Source organism: Saccopteryx leptura, chromosome 12 (assembly GCF_036850995.1).
Source record: "Saccopteryx leptura isolate mSacLep1 chromosome 12, mSacLep1_pri_phased_curated, whole genome shotgun sequence".
In the NCBI taxonomy this organism is placed as follows: Eukaryota; Metazoa; Chordata; class Mammalia; order Chiroptera; family Emballonuridae; genus Saccopteryx; species Saccopteryx leptura.
Window position 1 is genome coordinate 22,474,908 of NC_089514.1, and position 19,330 is coordinate 22,494,237.

Sequence of the window (19,330 nt, forward strand, 5' to 3'; positions counted from 1 at the left end):
TATGTATTGTGTGAAAATGAACATACACTTGCAAGTATCATTATAGATCTGAGTAGTATCTTTACTTTTTTTGTTTATAGTACTGTACTTCTCTGATGGTTTTCTGTTTTGGCTGTACCTGTTGTATTTGTGAAAGTGGGAATAATACTAACAGAAAGGTGATTAAACCATATATTATTTATAAGCAGAATTTATAGTAATAAATGTTCATAAAGTCCAAACTATAGGCCAACATTATTCATAAACAGTTTATTATTAGACATAGTATATCAAAAAGCTTACTATAAAAATTTATCATATATTCAAGCAAAAGAAGAAAAATAATATCCTCTCTACAGTTGGAGCAAAAACATGGTAGAAATTCATTAACCAGTCATGATACACTCTAAGCATACTAGGGCTAGAAGTAAAAGTTTTAACTTGATAAAGTAATATACCAGAAATTTAAAGCGAACATCGAACTTAATATATGGGTTAGGAACGTTGCCTTAAAATGAAGGCTAAGAAAAGAACAATCACAATGACCATTTCTGGTCAACCTTGTGCTGGCGGTCCTAACTATATAGCACAGTAGCCAAGAGAGAAATAAAAAGTTAAAGGATTGTAAAGTAAGAAACAAAACCTAACATTATTTGTGAATAATAAGATTATTTACATAGAAACCTCAGAAACCTGTAGACAAATTTATAAATTTAGTAACTGAGAAATATTTTTCATGTAGAGTCAATACACTAACAGAACTCTATTTTAACATAAGAGCAACACAATGTTAGCAGCTTTAAATACTGTCTTTTATGAAATGGGACTATAATAAATGGGGGGTGTTTGTGTATGTGTGTGTTCTCTTGATCTCCTTCTTTTTCAGCTTAAAGGATCTATAATAATTATGTTAATCTATTTACCTTGCCGTGAATTTGATTTCTTAATGTATTTATGTATTGATAAAATTACTTAGTTTTGGTTTCAGGTTTCTGCATGCTTTCTAACCACAGTTGTGTGTGAACATTCATTGTTAGGTACTGCTTTTTCACTTAAAGAAATTGATAATATGCCAGTTTACTAATTTGTTCCCATTATTAGGCATTTAGACGTACATGGTAAATTCTGGAAAAAGCCTTCTGGTTGACTTTTTGCAAAACTTTTGCAAAAATTTTTAATTAACTTATGAGGAGACATCTTAAGATGTCGTAGGGTAGCTGAAGCTAATTGTGTGGTGTCTAGAAATCAAATGAGGCAGCAACTTAGAACTTTCTAGAATTTCAGAGCATTTTGAATTTATAGAAATGTGAATTCCATGAAGAAAATATTTAATGTTGATCGTGTTTATAGTATTTTCAGATGTTCACTATAAATGTAGCTGTTATGATGAAATGGTGTTCCTGATGTAAAAAAAATTAAATACTATAGATTTGAGGTTTATAGATGAACATGTCCAATTTCTAATGTGAGAACATGCTTTTGACCAGCCATAACATCCAACATTATAGTTGTGCTGAGGCATGAACTAAAGTTACTATAATGATGAAGAACATGTCATGTAGCATTTCAGCATAGCCAGTTTGCTGCCATTTCTTCTGAAAGTTTATAGATCCTAAGTGATGGTTTGGGAATAAATTAGAGTGGAATATCTGATTGACTTGGGTCCATTAAATTAACAAAATGTGGAAACCAGAAATACCAGAATGAGTTCTCCTGTCGATGCAAAGGTATTTTATCAAGTTCGAGAAAAAGATGTACTGAAGTGGTCCACAGTGGAAAGCTTCCTACCACCCTGCTCCCATCAGCCTAGACCCCACCCCCCACCCCCCACCCCCAATAACAGTGCCCGTCCTTCCCAGGTTTGTGATTTTTTTTTTTTTTTTTTTGTATTTTTCTGAAGCTGGAAGCGGGGAGAGACAGTCAGACAGACTCCCGCATGCGCCCGCCCGGAATCCACCGGGCGCGCCCACCAGGGGCGATGCTCTGCCCACCAGGGGGTGATGCTCTGCCCCTCCGGGGCGTCACTCTGCCGCGACCAGAGCCACTCTAGCGCCTGGGGCAGAGGCCAAGGAGCCATCCCCAGCGCCCGGGCCATCTTTGCTCCAATGGAGCCTTGGCTGCGGGAGGGGAAGAGAGAGACAGAGAGGAAGGAGGGGGGGGGGGCTGGAGAAGCAAATGGGCGCTTCTCCTATGTGCCCTGGCCGGGAATCGAACCCTGGTCCCCCGCACTCCAGGCCGACGCTCTACCGCTGAGCCAACCGGCCAGGGCTGTGATTTGGTTTTATAGCTAGATTTTCCCTCCTGTGCCCTCAAGCTTTCTTTATGTCTACAGGATGTATTCATGATGTAGGTGTATCACATTTATCATGTGTACTTTATTCTCTTTCACCTAGGTTTGGGTAGGTTTTTGCCTTTTTTTGAGAAAAGTGTGTTCCCAACTAGGTTTTCAGATGAACAAAGTCGCTGTTGTGTTTCACTAAAACATGATTGTCAGCATCTGAGGAATCAACAGGGTTGGCGTATATTTTTTCTATTGAAATAAGATGCATCATTTGGTTATAAGGAAACGTGCAACTGTGGAAACAACAGCAAAGCTCTAAGAGTATTCTAGGTGTTTGCTATCTGTTATTGAGGGAAAACAAAACTGAGAGTGATGGCTACTCTCTTGTGATCAGAAAGTTGGAAGCCAATGGAGCAGACCTTCTCACCTGATCAGGGAAGATGCCTCACTTGTTGACTATGGCTGAGTTCTGGAATCTGGAGTCTCAAACCTGAGTATGTCTGCAGACTCTACATCTATGAAGTTCAGTCAGCCACATTATTCCAAAATCCCCATTGCATGTCCTCGAATGCACATGGTGTCAGTATCTGTAGCGTTTCTTCCTTCATCTGAGCTTGACGTATTCCCACTAGCTCTGTCTATCTTATTTTCTTCTGTTGCTCAAGCCTAGCTGAATGAAACTGCTAAATAAAAGTTGTTTGTTAAAATCAGTCATTCGTAGAGTATGGGAAGAAGACTAATATCTTTTGAGCACAGTGTGCACTAGGCACTTTCATATACACTCTCATTAGTCCTGGGATATACGTATTAAAAGCTCTACCATATACTATTGAGTTACCCCAGGCCCAGAAACTTAAATATCTCTTATACACAAGCAAATAAATGGCTGAGCTGGATTTGGATTTCAAATGTATCGTAATGCTCACCTACTCACTGAGGCTTTAGTAGAAGAACTTTTTTAAAACACACACACACACACACACACACACACACACACACACACACACTGAAATGAAAGCCACGCTACTTATTAACATTTAGTGGGCTTTTCATTTGTCCTGGACACCAAACTAGTTTATATTCCTTTTTAGATATTTTCTGACCCAGTCTTCTCTTGGCTGTTTGAAGATGGCTGCCGCTGGCCATGCAGGTTGGAAGGTCTTCCTTTAACTTTGGAATATGGAGCAGAATGCAGGCAGAGAAACCCTAGCCCGAGTGTGCTTGGGCCTGGGGGGAGGCTGAGATGCCTAAAAGATACGGCATACTTTCCAACGATGTTCTTAGGGAGGTGGCCATAAATAAATGGCCAAATGCCATTTTGTGGCTTGAAAAACTTCCCGGGTCATTCTGATAGGTTCCAGCATGACCACCACCCAATAGAGAAACACGGAGGAAAAGTTTAAAATAAATAAATAAATAAATAAATAAATAAATAAATAAATAAATAATAAGGCATGAATAGCACTGTTCAGAATGCTCTTTATCACATGCAGTTAGGAGCCCAAACCAAAACAAAGTAGGCTACACAATGATCTGTGTCAGCAAAGATAATTCAGATAAGCAGGTAATTAAGGTGAGCACTGCGAGGGAAACAGTGTCAAGGCGCCCTGGTGCCTGCTGGAATGTATCCCACCAAGCCCGATTTGGCAGTGAAACGGAGTCAATACCTAAGAATGATCGCTCCTGGAACCAAGTATTTTCACAGAGGTTATGCTTTTTTTTAAAAAAAAAAATAGTTAATTTTTCAACTCACTTGAGATTTTACTCAACTTCTTTGCAGAATTTAGACTGTTTTTCTAATCCAGCCCCATCTAGCTAATGAAGACAAACCAGCGCAGGGAACAGTCTGTCTGTGTCCTGGTGACGACACAGCCAGTGTCAGATCTGATCGTGCTGAAATGGGCACTTCCCAGGAGAGCGAGGAAGGGCCTCCCACACTTAGATGAGGCAGAACAAGTCCTCAGGCAAGGTAAACAAAGGGAAAAATAAACAAATGAGACTACATCAAACTAAGAAGCTTTTGCACAGCAAAAGAAACCATCAACAAAATGAGAAGACAACTCATTTAATGGAAGATCACGTATGCCGAGACATCTGATAAGGGCTTAATATCCAAAATTTATAAAGAATATATAAAACTCAACAACAAAAAAAGCAATCCAATTAAGAAATGGACATAGGATCTGCCTAGGCACTTCTCCAAAGAGAACATACAGATGACCAATAGATAAATGAAAAGATGCTCAACATCACTCATCATCAGAGAAATAAAAATTAAAACCACTATGAGATATCACCTCACACCTGCCAGAATAGCTATTGATATTATCAATAAATCAACAAAGTACAAGTGTTGGCCAGGATGTGGAGAAAAGGGAACCCTCATGTGCTGTTGGTGGCAATCTAGATTGGTGCAGCCACTGTGGAAAACAGTATGAATTTTTCTCAGAAAAATTAAAAATTGAGTTGCCTTTTGACCCAGCAATCCCACTTCTAGGAATATATTAAAAGAAACATAAAACACGAATTCCAAGGAATATGTGCATCCCTATGTTCATTGCAGTGTCATTTACAATAACCAAGATCTGGAAACAGCCCAAGTGCCCATCAGTAGATGAGTAAATAGAAAAAACTGTGGTGCATTTACACAATGGAATACTACTTGGCTGTAAAAAAAAAAAAAAAAAAAAAAAAGGAAATTCTACCTTTTGGACCAGCATAGATGGACCTGGAGGTTTTTATTTTTATTTTTTTTGTATTTTTCTGAAGCTGGAAACGGGGAGAGACAGTCAGACAGACTCCCGCATGCGCCCGACCGGGATCCACCCAGCACGCCCACCAGGGGGTGGAGGTTTTTATACTAAGTAAAATAAGCCAGCCAGAGAAGAGAAATACTACGTGATTTCAATTCTTTGTGGAATCTAATGGACACAATAGACTGGTGAACAAAATAGGAGCAGAAACATGAATACACAGAACAGACTGGCAGCTGGCAGAGGGGAGACAGTTGGGGCTCGATGAAAGAGACTGAAGGGATTAATTAATAAAAAAAATACATAACACAGACAACAGAGTGGTGCTGGCCAGAGGGAAGGGGGCGGGAGTAAGTGGAGGTGGTCAAAGGGAGGGAAAGGAGGATGGAAAAGACTTGACCTGGGCAGGAGGGTGCACGATGTGGGGTGCAGATGGTGTTTTATTACTCTTGAAATTTGTATGGTTTTTTTGAACCAGTGTCTTCTGATTAAATTAAATTTAAAAATACAATGGAATCATTATCTATGGCTTATCATTTTCATCTCTGGGAGACTCTGAGTTTGAGAGTATCACTAATTATAAATGTATAGTTTTTTATTGAAGCAAATTCTTCTATCTAAAGCAACCTTTTCTACATTGTGCTATATAGGATATTAATTTCATACATTTTAAATAAGTATATCATGAAAAAGTCCCATAGTTAACTAGCTTGGGAGGAATATTGAGTTTTCTTAAGTAAAAGGTCCATACAGAAAGTTTAAATTATTTTCATATTCTAGCAACAAAAAACTGAAAACTAAAGTTAAAAAAATAAACAGTATCACTTACAGGAGCATAAGAAAGCATGAAAGACTTAGAAATATAAATTTAGAAAAGTGTTCACGGTCTTTATACTTAAAGCTATAAAATACCACTGAGAGAAATTAACACAAAATAAATGGAGTTACATATCAATTTCATGGATTGACAAGATGACAGTTTTCCACCAGTTGAGCTATAACTCACTGTAATCTCAATCAAAATGCCAACAGTCATTTATTTTTGAAAGTGACAAACGATTTTTAAAATTTCTATGGAAATATAAAGTGTATAGAATAGCTTTAATTATTTTTTTAAAGTATAATAACATTGCATGACTCAAACCAACTGATTTAAAGACTTGTAAGATTACAGATTCAAAACTGTTTGGAACTGGTGTAATATTTAGATAGAGGAACTGAACAAAATAGAGTACACTATCTAGAAATAGACCCCCCCCCCACACACACACATATATATGGTCACTTGATTTTCATAAAGGCATTAGGTGATTTCATAGGGAAAGAAAAATCTTTTCAACAAATTGTTCTAGAACAATTGGAAAGAGTTCTCAGAACACATTGAACTTTAACTTCCATATTTCATCTAACACAAAAATAAATCAGAGATAATCATTAAATATAGAGTTAAAAACTAAATGTACATATCTACACACCACATGCTTGAATCCCCAAAACATCATGTTAAGCATTAGAAAACATTTACAAAAGAGTACATACTGTATGAATCATTTTATGTGAAGTCCTGTAACAGGAAAAACTAGTGTACAGTAACAGAAATAAGAACAGTGGAATAAGACAAAAGGGGGGAAGATATGTTCAGTATGTTGATGGAATGGTGGATATATGGTTGTATTTATTTGTGAAAACTCAAATTTTATGCTAAAAATCTGTATGTGAATTATGTCTCAGTGAAAACTAGTTTCTTTAAGGAATAACTTATCAGATTGTACATGTTGCCGTTGCCTCTCTAGGCATTCCATAAGCATTGTTTCTGGGCCTCACAACTCTATTGTATTCGTTGTTGTTCTCCAGAGAAGGAAATGACTAGAATATATGCAAAAAGAGAGCAAGATTGCCACAACTGTGTGAACTGACAAATTTGAAATTGGAAGGCAGGCTAGCAGCCTGGAAATTCAGGCAAGATTTCTGTGTTTTAGTCATAAAGAAGAATTCCTTCTTTACGAAACCACAGTTATCGCTCTTAACACCTTCAACTGATTGGACGAGGCCCAATACAATATAGAGGATAATCTACTTTGCTTAAAAGGTCAGCTGATTGTAAATATTAATTACATCTAAAGAAAATACCTCCACAGCCACACCTAGACTACTGTTTGACCAAACAACTGGGTATAGTGTAGCCAACTTGACAGATAAAATTAACCAACACATCTATAATTTTGGAGACTCTTGCACAACTTAAAAGGGACACTTCAGGCATTTGAGGGAAAAAAAGTTTCAGATTGAAGCAGGATGGCTAATAATTTGTACTTAAAACCTGTAAGCTATCTTTATAGTCACAACTACCAGCCCTGTCTGTGAAATGTATAAGTGATCTTATACATGGTTCATGAATTGAGCTGTGGTGGCTGAGGAAGTGAATTACTATTTTCAAAATGGAGATCTCTGGGCAAGAGGGGAAGCCTGCGTTCTCTCATCCGCTTCTCCAGCGCCATCCTATGAGGAAGAATTACAAGTTTAATCACATGCATTGTGAACAATGATTGGATCACCTCCCCTGAATCCTCAAACCACTCTGGAAACCGAGTAGGAGAGATTTCATCCCTTTTTTAAAGATGAAGGATCCGAATCAACGGGATGGCGTGATTTGTCAAAAATTTAATCCTTTAAAAATTCACTATGCCAGGCATTGTGTTTGAACCTTGGAATGCCCAGTGGAGGAAGCACAGACCATCCCTGCACTTGCGGAGCTAGTGGGTGGGAGGCAGAGTAAAAACTATACCGAGAGAATTAATTCTACAGTACGGAATGAGAGGAAATGATCAGCTGACAAGCGCTGGGAGAAATAATGACGTGGGGGGTGTTAGGGGGTGTTGAGAATCTCACATGGGGGTTGCCTCATTTAGAAGGTGGCATTTAAACAGAGGCTTGAAGGAGGAGCTGACGGAAGGAGCCTGGTGGGTACCCAGGAGAGCCAGTCCGCCAGAGGAAACAACTGATACGAAGACTGCTCACTAAGACTAGAGCCCTGGTCTTAAGTGGTTCCTTCTTTTAGCGAGTAAGTATTGAGCACCCTCTTTCTGCAAGCGTGGTTCTAGGCAACAGACCTTCAACAGTAAAAATACGTATTGTGCTCAGGAAATTGCTAATTCCTGATTCTTTTCACCATAGAAGTGGGTCCTCAACCATGAATCACAGAGTCTTTATAAAGGTCTTCAAATTTATTTTGCTCTCAGAATTTTCTATAGACAATAACTATTATTTTGAAATATATATATACGTGTGTGTTATTGATAAAGTTAATTTAGCGACTTTGCCAACTGCATAATTATCATTATGCATTATTTAGCTGATGAATTCTAAAAGTCTGCTGTGATCCTGCTGGGTGGTATATAGTCTGCGAGCAATTCTGAAGTTGAAAAGAGTCCTCATTCTTGAAAATGTTGGGAAAACGTCTGCTCTGTGCTGTGAGTTTGCCAGACTGAAGTTGGCTCCAAAAGCCACACTAAAAATGTGCTGTGTCTGAAGACAAGGGAGTCCTTTGGAAGTTTTTAACTGGAGGAAAAACATGATCAGACCTGTGTTTTTGGAAGATTTCTTTTTATTGTCGGTTCTACAGAGGAAGCTAAATGGAATAAATCTATTGAGGAATGCATATTGTTTAATTATAATTACTTGATTCATTTTTAACACAGTGATCCAAACTGCACTGTACTTAATTCTTTGTTCCTTAATGCTTAAAAGAAATGCAAATCCTTGCATTATACATTATGTAAATTAATATTTCCAAGTTCGAGGTGTCTTCTATTAAAAGCCAACAACTAGAAATAGTATTGTAGCTTAGCCCTGGATGGACAACTTGAAGTGAAACTTGGGGACCAGTAAAAACCTCCCCTAGTGAGGGTCTATGCACATGCTAGCAGATAGACATCTGGTTTCTGCGTCTGCAAGCTGAGTTAACATTTATATGGTTGGATGAACTTCCCTTTTAGCCTCTTGTTTGAAAGTCTAGCCTTTAGTGTTTGAACTTCCTTTTTTTTTTAATCTTGATAGACTGTGTGAACCAAAGAATTAATTATATAAGAGATTTGAAAGTATATGTTTAACGTCAGTAAAGGTCCCTCTACTGATATTTAATATTGCGTGGTTTGAGTAGTGATAAATACATTCTAAGAGACTTGAGAAAGATGGAAATCAGCATCCTTACACTTGGCAGGCTAAGGCAGTTCTGTCTTTGTGAGGGATTCCCAAAGCCTGCTGTTTGTCTTGGATATTTTCACTTGGAATTCTCCTTGTGTTTTATATTTTATTCCTGTGTGGTATTCTTTCCCTCTCAGGAAAGCCGATCTTCTGTGATCACTCCTAGTCTCCAATTCATTTCTTCACACTAACTATATTTTGATCTTTGAAATTGCTGTCAGGCAGAATATCAATATGAAATTGTAACAGTTGTTTGCATTTATGTTCAATTCAACCTGTGTGGTGCTGGCAACACTATGAATATTCATTCTCAGGACTCAGGACGCATGCTTTTGGCTTTGTTGCTGATTCAGATTTTCCGTGCATGTGGGTATGTGGTTGCTCTTGCTCAAGCATCTAGATGCCTGGTTGCTAATGCTTCCCACTTGCCAGATGGTAAATGTGCAGCCACGATTTTCCAGACAACATTGTTGTCCGGGTAAAGATACATATACTGAGTTTTTCAGGTGTGCTTTTTATCTCAGTGAATAGTAAATGAGATCTGGTCACAGCACAATGGCTCTTAGTTGCCTAACCAGGTTCTGTGAGCCCTCAACTTTCTGCATTTGCCGTGGTTGTCTTCACCATTAGGGGATGTCCTCCATTGTTAGTATACTGGTTGCAACTGAGACTTAATGAGATAGTCCCAGCCACACTATTCTGAGATGTACTCTAGTTCTAATGACCTTATCAGCCAGAGAAGAAATGCAGACACTGAAGTCTACACAGGATGGCTATGTGTGTCCATCCACCAGAGCCCAGGAGATAGTGAATGATACTGAGACATACTAAATGTTTGCATAGGAATCAGTCATCCAGTCTGCATTTAACTTGGCTTTTTTTCTTTTCTTTTTTCTTTTTCTTTTCAATTATTATGGCTAGAAGAGCTGAAATGATGGTCCTTTATACCCTGGAAATGATTAAGGAACTTGTTAAAGAGCTAAAAGTCCTGGATATTAGTTAATTACTATTTATAAAATAAATTTTAATCGAAAGATGACAAGATTATAATAATCTTCAGATTATCTTTGTAAAACAAGCATTCTTTTGAAGTAAATGTGCAGAAAGTGAGTGCAATTTTATATAGATTATCTTGTTTTTGAGATGTTAGGCAGGTGGCAGATGAGGATGATGAATCATATTATAATTTAATGAGAGACTCTTATGGTTCTAACACCATAAGAATTTATGTCCCTAGGTTCATTATCTAAAGTTACGCTTACAATGATCCCCCCTGATATGGGGGGGATCACCCTCATGGGTACATAACCTGGCTCAGAGAGTTTCTTTAACTTGTCCAAGGTCATGCTGCTGGCAGGCACAGACAGAATAGAATCTCCAGCCAGTCTGATGTTAAGCCCATCATATTAACAACCACAAGACCATATGACTGTTTGAATGGGTCTATATGGGTGCATGTATGTGTACACATATAAAATAACCTTCTAATCGGTTTTGAAGCCATACCGCTATCACTGAATATGCACTTTAATAGATTGGTATCTATTTCCAGCACTCCCACGCTTGGCCTCTCTTTGCCTCACCACCACACGCTTGTTTTTGTCATCCTCGCTGTAAAACAGAACAAAACAATAAGTACTTAATGGAATGAAATAATGACTTCTTCCAAATTGATATTTCTCCTGGCATGGAAACCGTTTCTCATTTAACTATAAAGCATAAACTAGATCACATCGCAGCCAGGAACACTCGTTCTGGGTATTTGCACTCACCCAGCCCCTAAAACATGTCTTACTCACCGTGACTGTGGCTGTGACTATGACTGTCTGCCTCTGCTGTCCACATCTGCAGCCTCTCCTCCCTCCCTTCCCGCCTTTGCCTCTGTGAAGACTTGCCTCTCTGTCTTCCCTTCAAATCCATGTATCTCATCAGCTCCCACTTCTTAAGGAATTATTTCATTTCTCTCCATCTCATAGCCCCTCCCAACTACTGAAATTTGTATGTAGCTACTGAATTGTGGTCAGATTTCTTACAAGTTTTTCTGATGGTTTATGGACTCCACGGTGTCCATGATTGTACTGAAGACACTTGTTTGTTGTTGAATGCGTTGCTTTGGATCTTTAAAGGTTAACCAACCAAACAAACAAAAAAATGAAATAGCTGGAGATTTTAAAAGTGGATAAGCAGGAATTAGGCTTGGAAAGGAGTCAGGAAAAGGCCCCGTTTCATGCTCATACAATGCTTATGCTAGCATGGGTTATTAAAATGCTAATAAAAAGTCTTTAGGTTTAAACTAAATAAAAAACTGTGAATGCATTTATTGGGCCATAATACAGAAATAATATTATGAGGTTCAAGTTTTAGGAACAGAAAATCCCCTAGAAATTTGCCAAGAGACTGTGTGTTTTCACTGTACCATGACTAATTAAACACGTGCAAATAGAACAGAAAGAGAACCACATGGTCTATGCTTAATGGGCCTATAATTATAAGTTAGGTAGCATAACGGCAGGAATACCTGAGGAAGGAAAACATGTCTGTATTGTTTGGTCTATAAATCACTGACTATTATTTCATGATACAGATTAAAATTATTTGAGATTTTGTTTTTAACTCTGATGTCATTATGAAATTGAAAAGGGGAAGATTCTCTTTGTATTGATTGGCGATAGCATCTCCTCTAAAACCTTTTCTGAAAAGTGGGAATTATGACTTAGGATTTTCTGTTACTTGAAGCACAAAAGCTTTCTTTGGACATTTACAGAAAGTGGCTTACAAAAACCTGAAGAGAAACTTTGACGCTACTAACTAAGATATCAGAGGGTAAAGGAGATCAAATATATGGTGGCACAAGGTGATTTGACTTTGGTGCAAGCACACAATGCAAAACGAAGATCACATCATAGCAATGTACACCTGAAACCTCTTCAGTTTTATTAACCAATATCACCCCAATAAATTTAGTTAAAAATAAAAAACAAAAGGAAGTTCTTTGTTACTCTGTTGACTCAGTGTCACTGGCACACTCTATCATTATACACTTAAGGGTAAAGATGGGTCATCAGACCTATTTTGTCTTGATTTTTTTGACATAAGGTTGAGCTGTGTGCTGAAAGTGGAGAGACACAGTTGGCAGAAGACCAAAACTGTAAGAAGAAGATAAACCTAGCACAAGTCATAACTAACCTGGGGTGAGTTCTAATTTATTCAAAGTCTCTGTAGTTCAGCATGATCTTGAAGTGGAATTGGGAAGCCAGGACTAATGCTTCACTAACAGCAAACTTGGTTGTGAAAATAATAAATATAATTCTTTATGCATTGGTTTTAAAAATGAGAGTATTTTTTTTTTAAATGAGAGTATTGAAGAGGTCCTGTTTCTAAATTATTTTGGTCAACTATGGAGTTTTCCTTTGGATACCTTATGAAATACTTCATTTCTTTTTGTTTGTTTGTTTGTTTTGTATTTTGTATTTCTCCAAAGTTAGAAGTGGAGAGGCAGTCAGACAGACTCCCGCATGTGCCCGACCGGGATCCACCCGGCGTGCCCACTAGGGGGCGATGCTCTGCCCATCTAGGCCATTGCTCCGTTGAGGCCGGAGTCATTCTAGCGCCTGAGGCAAAGGCCATGGAGCCATCCTCAGCACGGGGGCCAACTTTGCTCCAGTGGAGCCTTGGCTGCGAGAGGGGAAGAGAAAGAAATGAGAGGGGGAAGAGTGAAGAAGCAGATAGGCACTTGTCCTGTGTCCCCTGACCAGTTATGAAACTTGGGACTTCCATACGCCAGGCCAACGCTCTACTGCTGAGCCAACCGGCCAGGGCAATACTTCATTTCTTTAACATTTGTTACAGTGGGCTTTATTGTGAATGGAAAGATTTATTAGGATGTTATTGAAACAGTATTTATAAACTATAGTGGCAATCCATACCTTTGTAATTCTTAAATTATGTTATGTTTAAACAAGAAATTTGATTGTAGCTTAACTTCATATATATCATATAAATATATTTTTAATAATTTTAAACTTTTAAAACTTTGTAATACTAATTAAAATGATTATAATAGTTAGTATAATTTTACCAGGACCAAATATTTTTCCAGTTATTCCTTTTAAGGTTTCCTAACACTAATATTAGTTGGTACTTAGGAAAGAATCTGAAATAATATATTTCAGCCATATGCCAAGAGATATTTTGTGAAACAACTGTAGAATATAAATGACATATGATTTTATTTATTGTTTTGTGGTAAATATTTACCATTCTTTATAGCAACTGAACATGAAGTTTACAGATTGAGAAATAAATATTGATAATCAAAATTATACTAGTTCTATTGCTCATTAGAGGGTAATTCCATTGAATATGTGTATGTATATGAATTGTATATGGGATAGTTTAAAAACCTATATGTTATTTACTATAAATAGAATAGTTTTTTTTTTATTCATTTTTTAAGAGAGGAGAAGGAGAGACAGAGAGAGAAAGAGGAGAGACAGAGAGAGAGAAGAGGGGGAGGAGCTGGAAGCATCAACTCCCATATGTGCCTTGACCAGGCAAGCCCAGGGTTTCGAACTGGCAACCCCAGCATTTCCAGGTCAACGCTTTATCCACTGCGCCACCACAGGTCAGGCAGAATAGTTCTTTTTTGTTGTTGTTGTTGTTTTAATTTTAGAGCCTTTCCATCCCCCCCAGGGGTATCTGCTTTTTTTTTTTTTTAGACAATTAAATTTAACAGGGTGATATTAGTCAACCAGAGTATATAGATTTAGAGAAAACATCTCCACATTATTTGAACAGTCGATTATGCTGTATACCCATCACCTAAAGTCAAATAATCTTCTGTCACCTTATATTTTGTTTCTCTTTAAGCCTCTCCCCCTCCCCTTACCCCCTCCCTCTCCACCCTTCCTTCCCCCAGGTAACCACTGCATTTTTATATATGTGAATGGTTTGTTTTAAGAAACACTTTATATTTGTTAAAGATTCTATAGTCAGTACTTTATTTCTTTGCTAATATTTAGTGTTTATAATATTTCTAAATGTTTTTTGGTATAAAAGTGTTTTAAAAACTTTTGTATAGATGGAGGAATATAATTACACACAGGTTACAAAATAGCAGGTATCATGTCCTGGTGTCAATTGAAAAATTTATGCTTTTTTTAATTGAGAAAAATGCACTCTAATTTTTAGAGAGAATGTCATTTTGGGAAAAAAAGTACTCTGTAAGTTTTGGATTTTACCAGTGAAAATTGTCATTAGGTTTGTGTTTTTGGTGCGCTTGGAATCACCGTTGTATTTTGTTTACACCTTGAAGCTAGAACTTTGGTAAATAAATTATATAAATAGTTATATAGCTCAAGAATTTGACCTGTTTAGCATCACATGTATATTCTTCCACCTGTAACTTTGTGGTGATAACTAATAAATGATAAGACAGAGTCAAATGTATTATTAGAATATTCTAATAGATATGATTACAGATAATATAAAGATCATTAATCATTTGCCTTTGAACTTTTTAGTATTGAATTATATGTATATTAGGTAGAAATATGTGCATTTATTTATTCTCTTGGTTTTTACATTTATTCCTTTCATTCATATGGAGACAACCTTTAACTGATTATCTCCAGAGATAATAAATCTTCTGAGCTCCACAGCTTTAATTACAACTGCTTCGTAAGATTATGATTCTGTGTTGCACAGAGGCTTGGTGAACAGAAAGTACTGTCACTACGTTTTAAAAAATGGTGAATGAATTTGGCCCAGATAGAACATAGTATATACACTTTATCCCTTTTTAAATATTTATATTTAACATTATCTTTTGTTTTGTTTTGAAACTTACATTCATTGTCTTTTTGTAGTAAACAGACATCAGTAAATTTTCTAGGTGATTCTTTTATGCAACTAGGATGAGAACTATTGGAGTGGTCCATTGAAATACCATACTTTTCGCTCCATAAGACACATTTTTCCCCCCAAAAAAACTGGAGGGGAAAATGACCATGTGTCTTATGGAGCGAAAAATATGGTATTTTATTAAATATTTTAACACACCATTTGGTTCAGAATATTTTTTTTTCTTATTTTCCTCCTTAAAACCTTAGGTGTGTCTTCTGGTCAGGTGCATCTTATGGAGCAAAAAATACGGTAACTAACCTCTAAAATATGTATCTAAACTAGTTAATATTTTAAATATTGACTCCATAATTGTAAACATTGACAAAACTATAGAGAATTATGGATTTCTCCAGTTCAAATCAAAGTACATTAGTGTTTTACTTACAGATATCATGAATGTTTATATGTCAGAAGACAGTATTAGTTTCTTAGGGAGAAAAGCATGCTGGTTGTACTGATGACTTCTCTACACTTAAACTGATATCTGTTTCAAACATCTTCTCCCCACCTCAAGATCGCTCATATCCTTTCTAAATGTTTCTAAAATGAATTGGGGTTGATATTTACATGTTAAATCACCTGCACACCTATTCTAGACCTATATGAAGGTCACACAGAATAGATGTGAGCTTCACAGTTTAAAATATTTACAATCACACATATATAATACATAAAGACAAAAGCTACTGAGTGGTTTTCATTTGTCTACATTATTAGAATGGCTTTACTCACCACTGTATGTTAGCAACCTCCTGTTTCAAAACCCCGACATAGAAATGATCGACATATTCAAATGTCATTTCAAATTTCTGTTCTTGGTCGACAGGAATATCACTACAGGAGGGAATATTCTTTCACATTCCTTCTGTTACGGGACATACCTATCCCCCTTATTTTTTGTCTCCTTGATTACCCAGTCCTCATGTTGCATGCCCGCTGCTTTCGACTGTTCCCACTGTCTGAGAAAGGAGCCTCTCTCTGCAGCTGTGTGATAGATATCCTCTCTGCTCTAGCTGCAGCCCCGAGTCCAGAGCAGTCAGCATCACGCCCCCTCCACCCACTCTGCCCACTCCTCCTCGTGTGGTTACAGAGGGGGATTCCCCAGAGTCTCTGTTGCTTTATTTAGGCAGAGAGGGACTGGGGAAGAACCCCTTCTAATTAGCACATTAACATTGTTTGGGAGGCAGCATGGTCTCCATTCTCTGCCAGTGTGGGGAGGGAGACAAAGAAAGTACATGGTACTGAAACGACATTTTCAGTGGGAAGGGAAGAAAACTGTGCTATTTGTAATATAGTTTACCTCATCTGTTTAAATAAAGTTCTTGAAAAAACAGTACTATGGTTTTCAAAAGGGTTGGTCCACGCAGGATGTCAATGAGCAAGAGTACCTGTTAAGAATGGCCCTGGCCGGTTGGTTCAGTGGTAGAGCGTCGGCCTGGCATGCAGAAGTCCCGGGTTCGATTCCCGGCCAGGGCACACAGGAGACGCGCCCATCTGCTTCTCCACCCCTCCCCCTCTCCTTCCTCTCTGTCTCTCTCTTCCCCTCCCGCAGCGAGGCTCCATTGGAGCAAAGATGGCCCGGGCACTGGGGATGGCTCCTTGGCCTCTGCCCCAGGCACTAGAGTGGCTCTGGTCGCAACAGAGCGACACCCTGGAGGGGCAGAGCGTCGCCCCCTGGTGGGCGTGCCGGGTGGATCCCGGTCGGGCGCATGCGGGAGTCTGTCTGACTGTCTCTCCTCATTTCCGGCTTCAGAAAAATACACGGGGAAAAACAAACAAACAAAAAACAAAAACAAAAAAAAAGAATGTGTAATATATCTCTAGCATCTTGTCAAGGGAACATATGTGGAGCCATTGGCAGAAAGCACTTACTTCTAAAGGGAAATTTAGCCCTTTTTCTGATGAGGTTTTCTTGAAAAATGCTTTTTTTAGACTCAATTAGTGAGCTGGAAGAGACATTGTAAGGTGTAAAATTAATATGATAGACCTGAAAGATTATGTGAGAGAGATAAGTAATATAAAAATATATGAAACATTTATATTTCATTGTTTAAATTTTAATATGAATTGGTTTGTTATCATAAAGGACTGGGCAGTTAGTGCTGTTACATAAAAGGTGGAAGTAACACTGTAACTGTTTGCTCAAGGTGCCTCCTGATATGCAAGGGAGAGATTTAAACATAATTTGTTTCAGCTAAAAAATAGAGTCTATAAAAGTTTTCTAAAGATCTTGGGTTCCATTATTTTTCTTCTGCCTATCTGTTTATTGTTTGTTTCTTAATTCTTTGATTTTAATTGTTTGCTTTCTGCCCCTGCTAAGGAAACAAGAGAATATGGGTGAATAGTGCTCTCAACGAGACCAGACAACAGAAGTAATGATATCTTACATTATGGGATGCTTGTGATTTATGCTTCCATATATTTGCTTATAATAACTTATTTTAGTTTATTTGAGAGCTAAAAATTTCCTTTAATATATGGGCTAATTAGAAACATTAGCTGCTGGTCACAGAAATTTAGAGCTTCCTAAAACCAGTATATTATCATGTCTACTAGGATAATCTAAATTATTTCCTTATAATTTAATACCAGCATTTGTGTTTGTCTTTATTTTCCCTAAGGACAGTGCTTCTTATTTTTCTAGATCTAAGGAGAGTCATTCTTTCATGATCTAAGTAGACAAAAGACTATTGCTGGAAATAAACTCTTTTTGCTAATTGTTTGGAAGAAGCATATGAATTTTAGAGTTTTCTTTCCTGATATAAGCTTTGAGGGAGGCACTAGTGATGGGATATTGAATTACGGGGCAAAAAGATCTCTGGTGTAGGACCAGTTATTCTTAGGCAGACGAGTCACACTGTGAGTTAGCTGGGTGTTGAATTAAATTTAATTGAATTCTTTTTTCTTGAATTTTACAGGTTTAATATTTCATGCTTATGCTCTCTACATTCATGTTGTCTAAGTCAGCGTGCTTCCCCGTGAATGTTTAATACTTTATGAAAGACAATCATTTACCAGTGTATGAGATATATTCCATTTACGTATAATTTGCCTTCCTGATCTCAGTTTCAGATTATGATTAGTCATGTTTAATCATAAAAATGCATTAGATAAAATTATAGGGTTAGACAAATGGACTGCTGAAGCATGTTTTATTTTTCAAGAAAATTTGTATTTCTTCACATGAGAATGGATTGAATTTTTCCACCTTATAATTTTCTGTCCTTACTTCATTTCTTCTTTTATTAGTACAGTGCGTGTACTTTTTAAAATTTCCCACCGTATTATTTTTATCCACTTGAATGATGTTTTGCCTTTTAAAAGTTAAGGAAGATATAAATTGGGTATTAATGTGAAAAAAAGATGTAATTTTCACAGTCTTTTTTTTATTTGTGTAATAAATTGTACAGTCTTCCAGCTAAAGAGTGTAGAAAGTCATGTGTTTTGAAGTTGGATTTTAACTTCTTAAATCCTAGATGCCGAAATTTTTCTAACAAATTTGCTATATATGATATGTTGGCCTTGTCTACAGGTCCTTAACTATGCGGTGTGATTTTTCTATGTGAAGCCCCTGAGGGACTATTTCTTTGCCAAGGACTGTCAGCCAAATCTAATTGTAACTGCTTGGGTAGTTTTCATTACCTGTTTGTTGAGAAACTTTATTTTCATTAACAGTTGTGTAAATAAACACCTCATAGTACATGCTATTTTTTTTTTTTCCTTTCAAGTGTACTGGTTAACCTGAAACTTTACTCTGAATTAAACAAAAGAATTTATTTGTATAGACTGAGTTTTTTTTAGAATTTTAGATAAACAGCCTACTATTTGGGATTAAATGATTTAGAACCCTCTTGCTTTGATAACGAGTATCTTCTCAATTCAATGAGAATGTTGATGTAAGTTTTTGTTTCCACGTATGTCAATGATGTGTGTGTGTGTGTGTGTGTGTGTGTGTGTGTTTACTTCCCTCTTAGTAGCTTTTATCAGTCCAGATTCTTACTCAGTTTTAATGAGATTGAAAACACTAATGCTAGGTATGAAAATTTCAATGCCTATGATTTTAATATTTTTATATTCTCTGTCACAGGAATCTATTTCAGTGAATTACATGTTAATAATAGTATTCAGCCTGACCTGTGGTGGTGCAGTGGATAAAGCGTCGACCTGGAAATGCTGAGGTTGCCGGTTCGAAACCCTGGGCTTGCCTGGT

General features: G+C 37.2%; 1 protein-coding gene across 2 annotated transcripts in view; it reads left to right on the forward strand.

Annotated features, from left to right (window-relative positions):
- The window catches only part of CRPPA (CDP-L-ribitol pyrophosphorylase A), a 211,844-nt gene that overhangs the window by 141,590 nt on the left and 50,924 nt on the right, over positions 1 to 19,330 (forward strand). The window contains exon 10 of one of the 2 annotated variants that reach the window (XM_066353923.1): positions 12,313 to 12,407. The exons of the other annotated variant lie outside the window; for it this stretch is intronic. Within the exon in view, the coding sequence (XP_066210020.1) occupies positions 12,313 to 12,407 (95 nt within the window). The remainder of the gene's footprint in view (positions 1 to 12,312; positions 12,408 to 19,330) is intronic. 2 annotated transcript variants of the gene reach the window in all.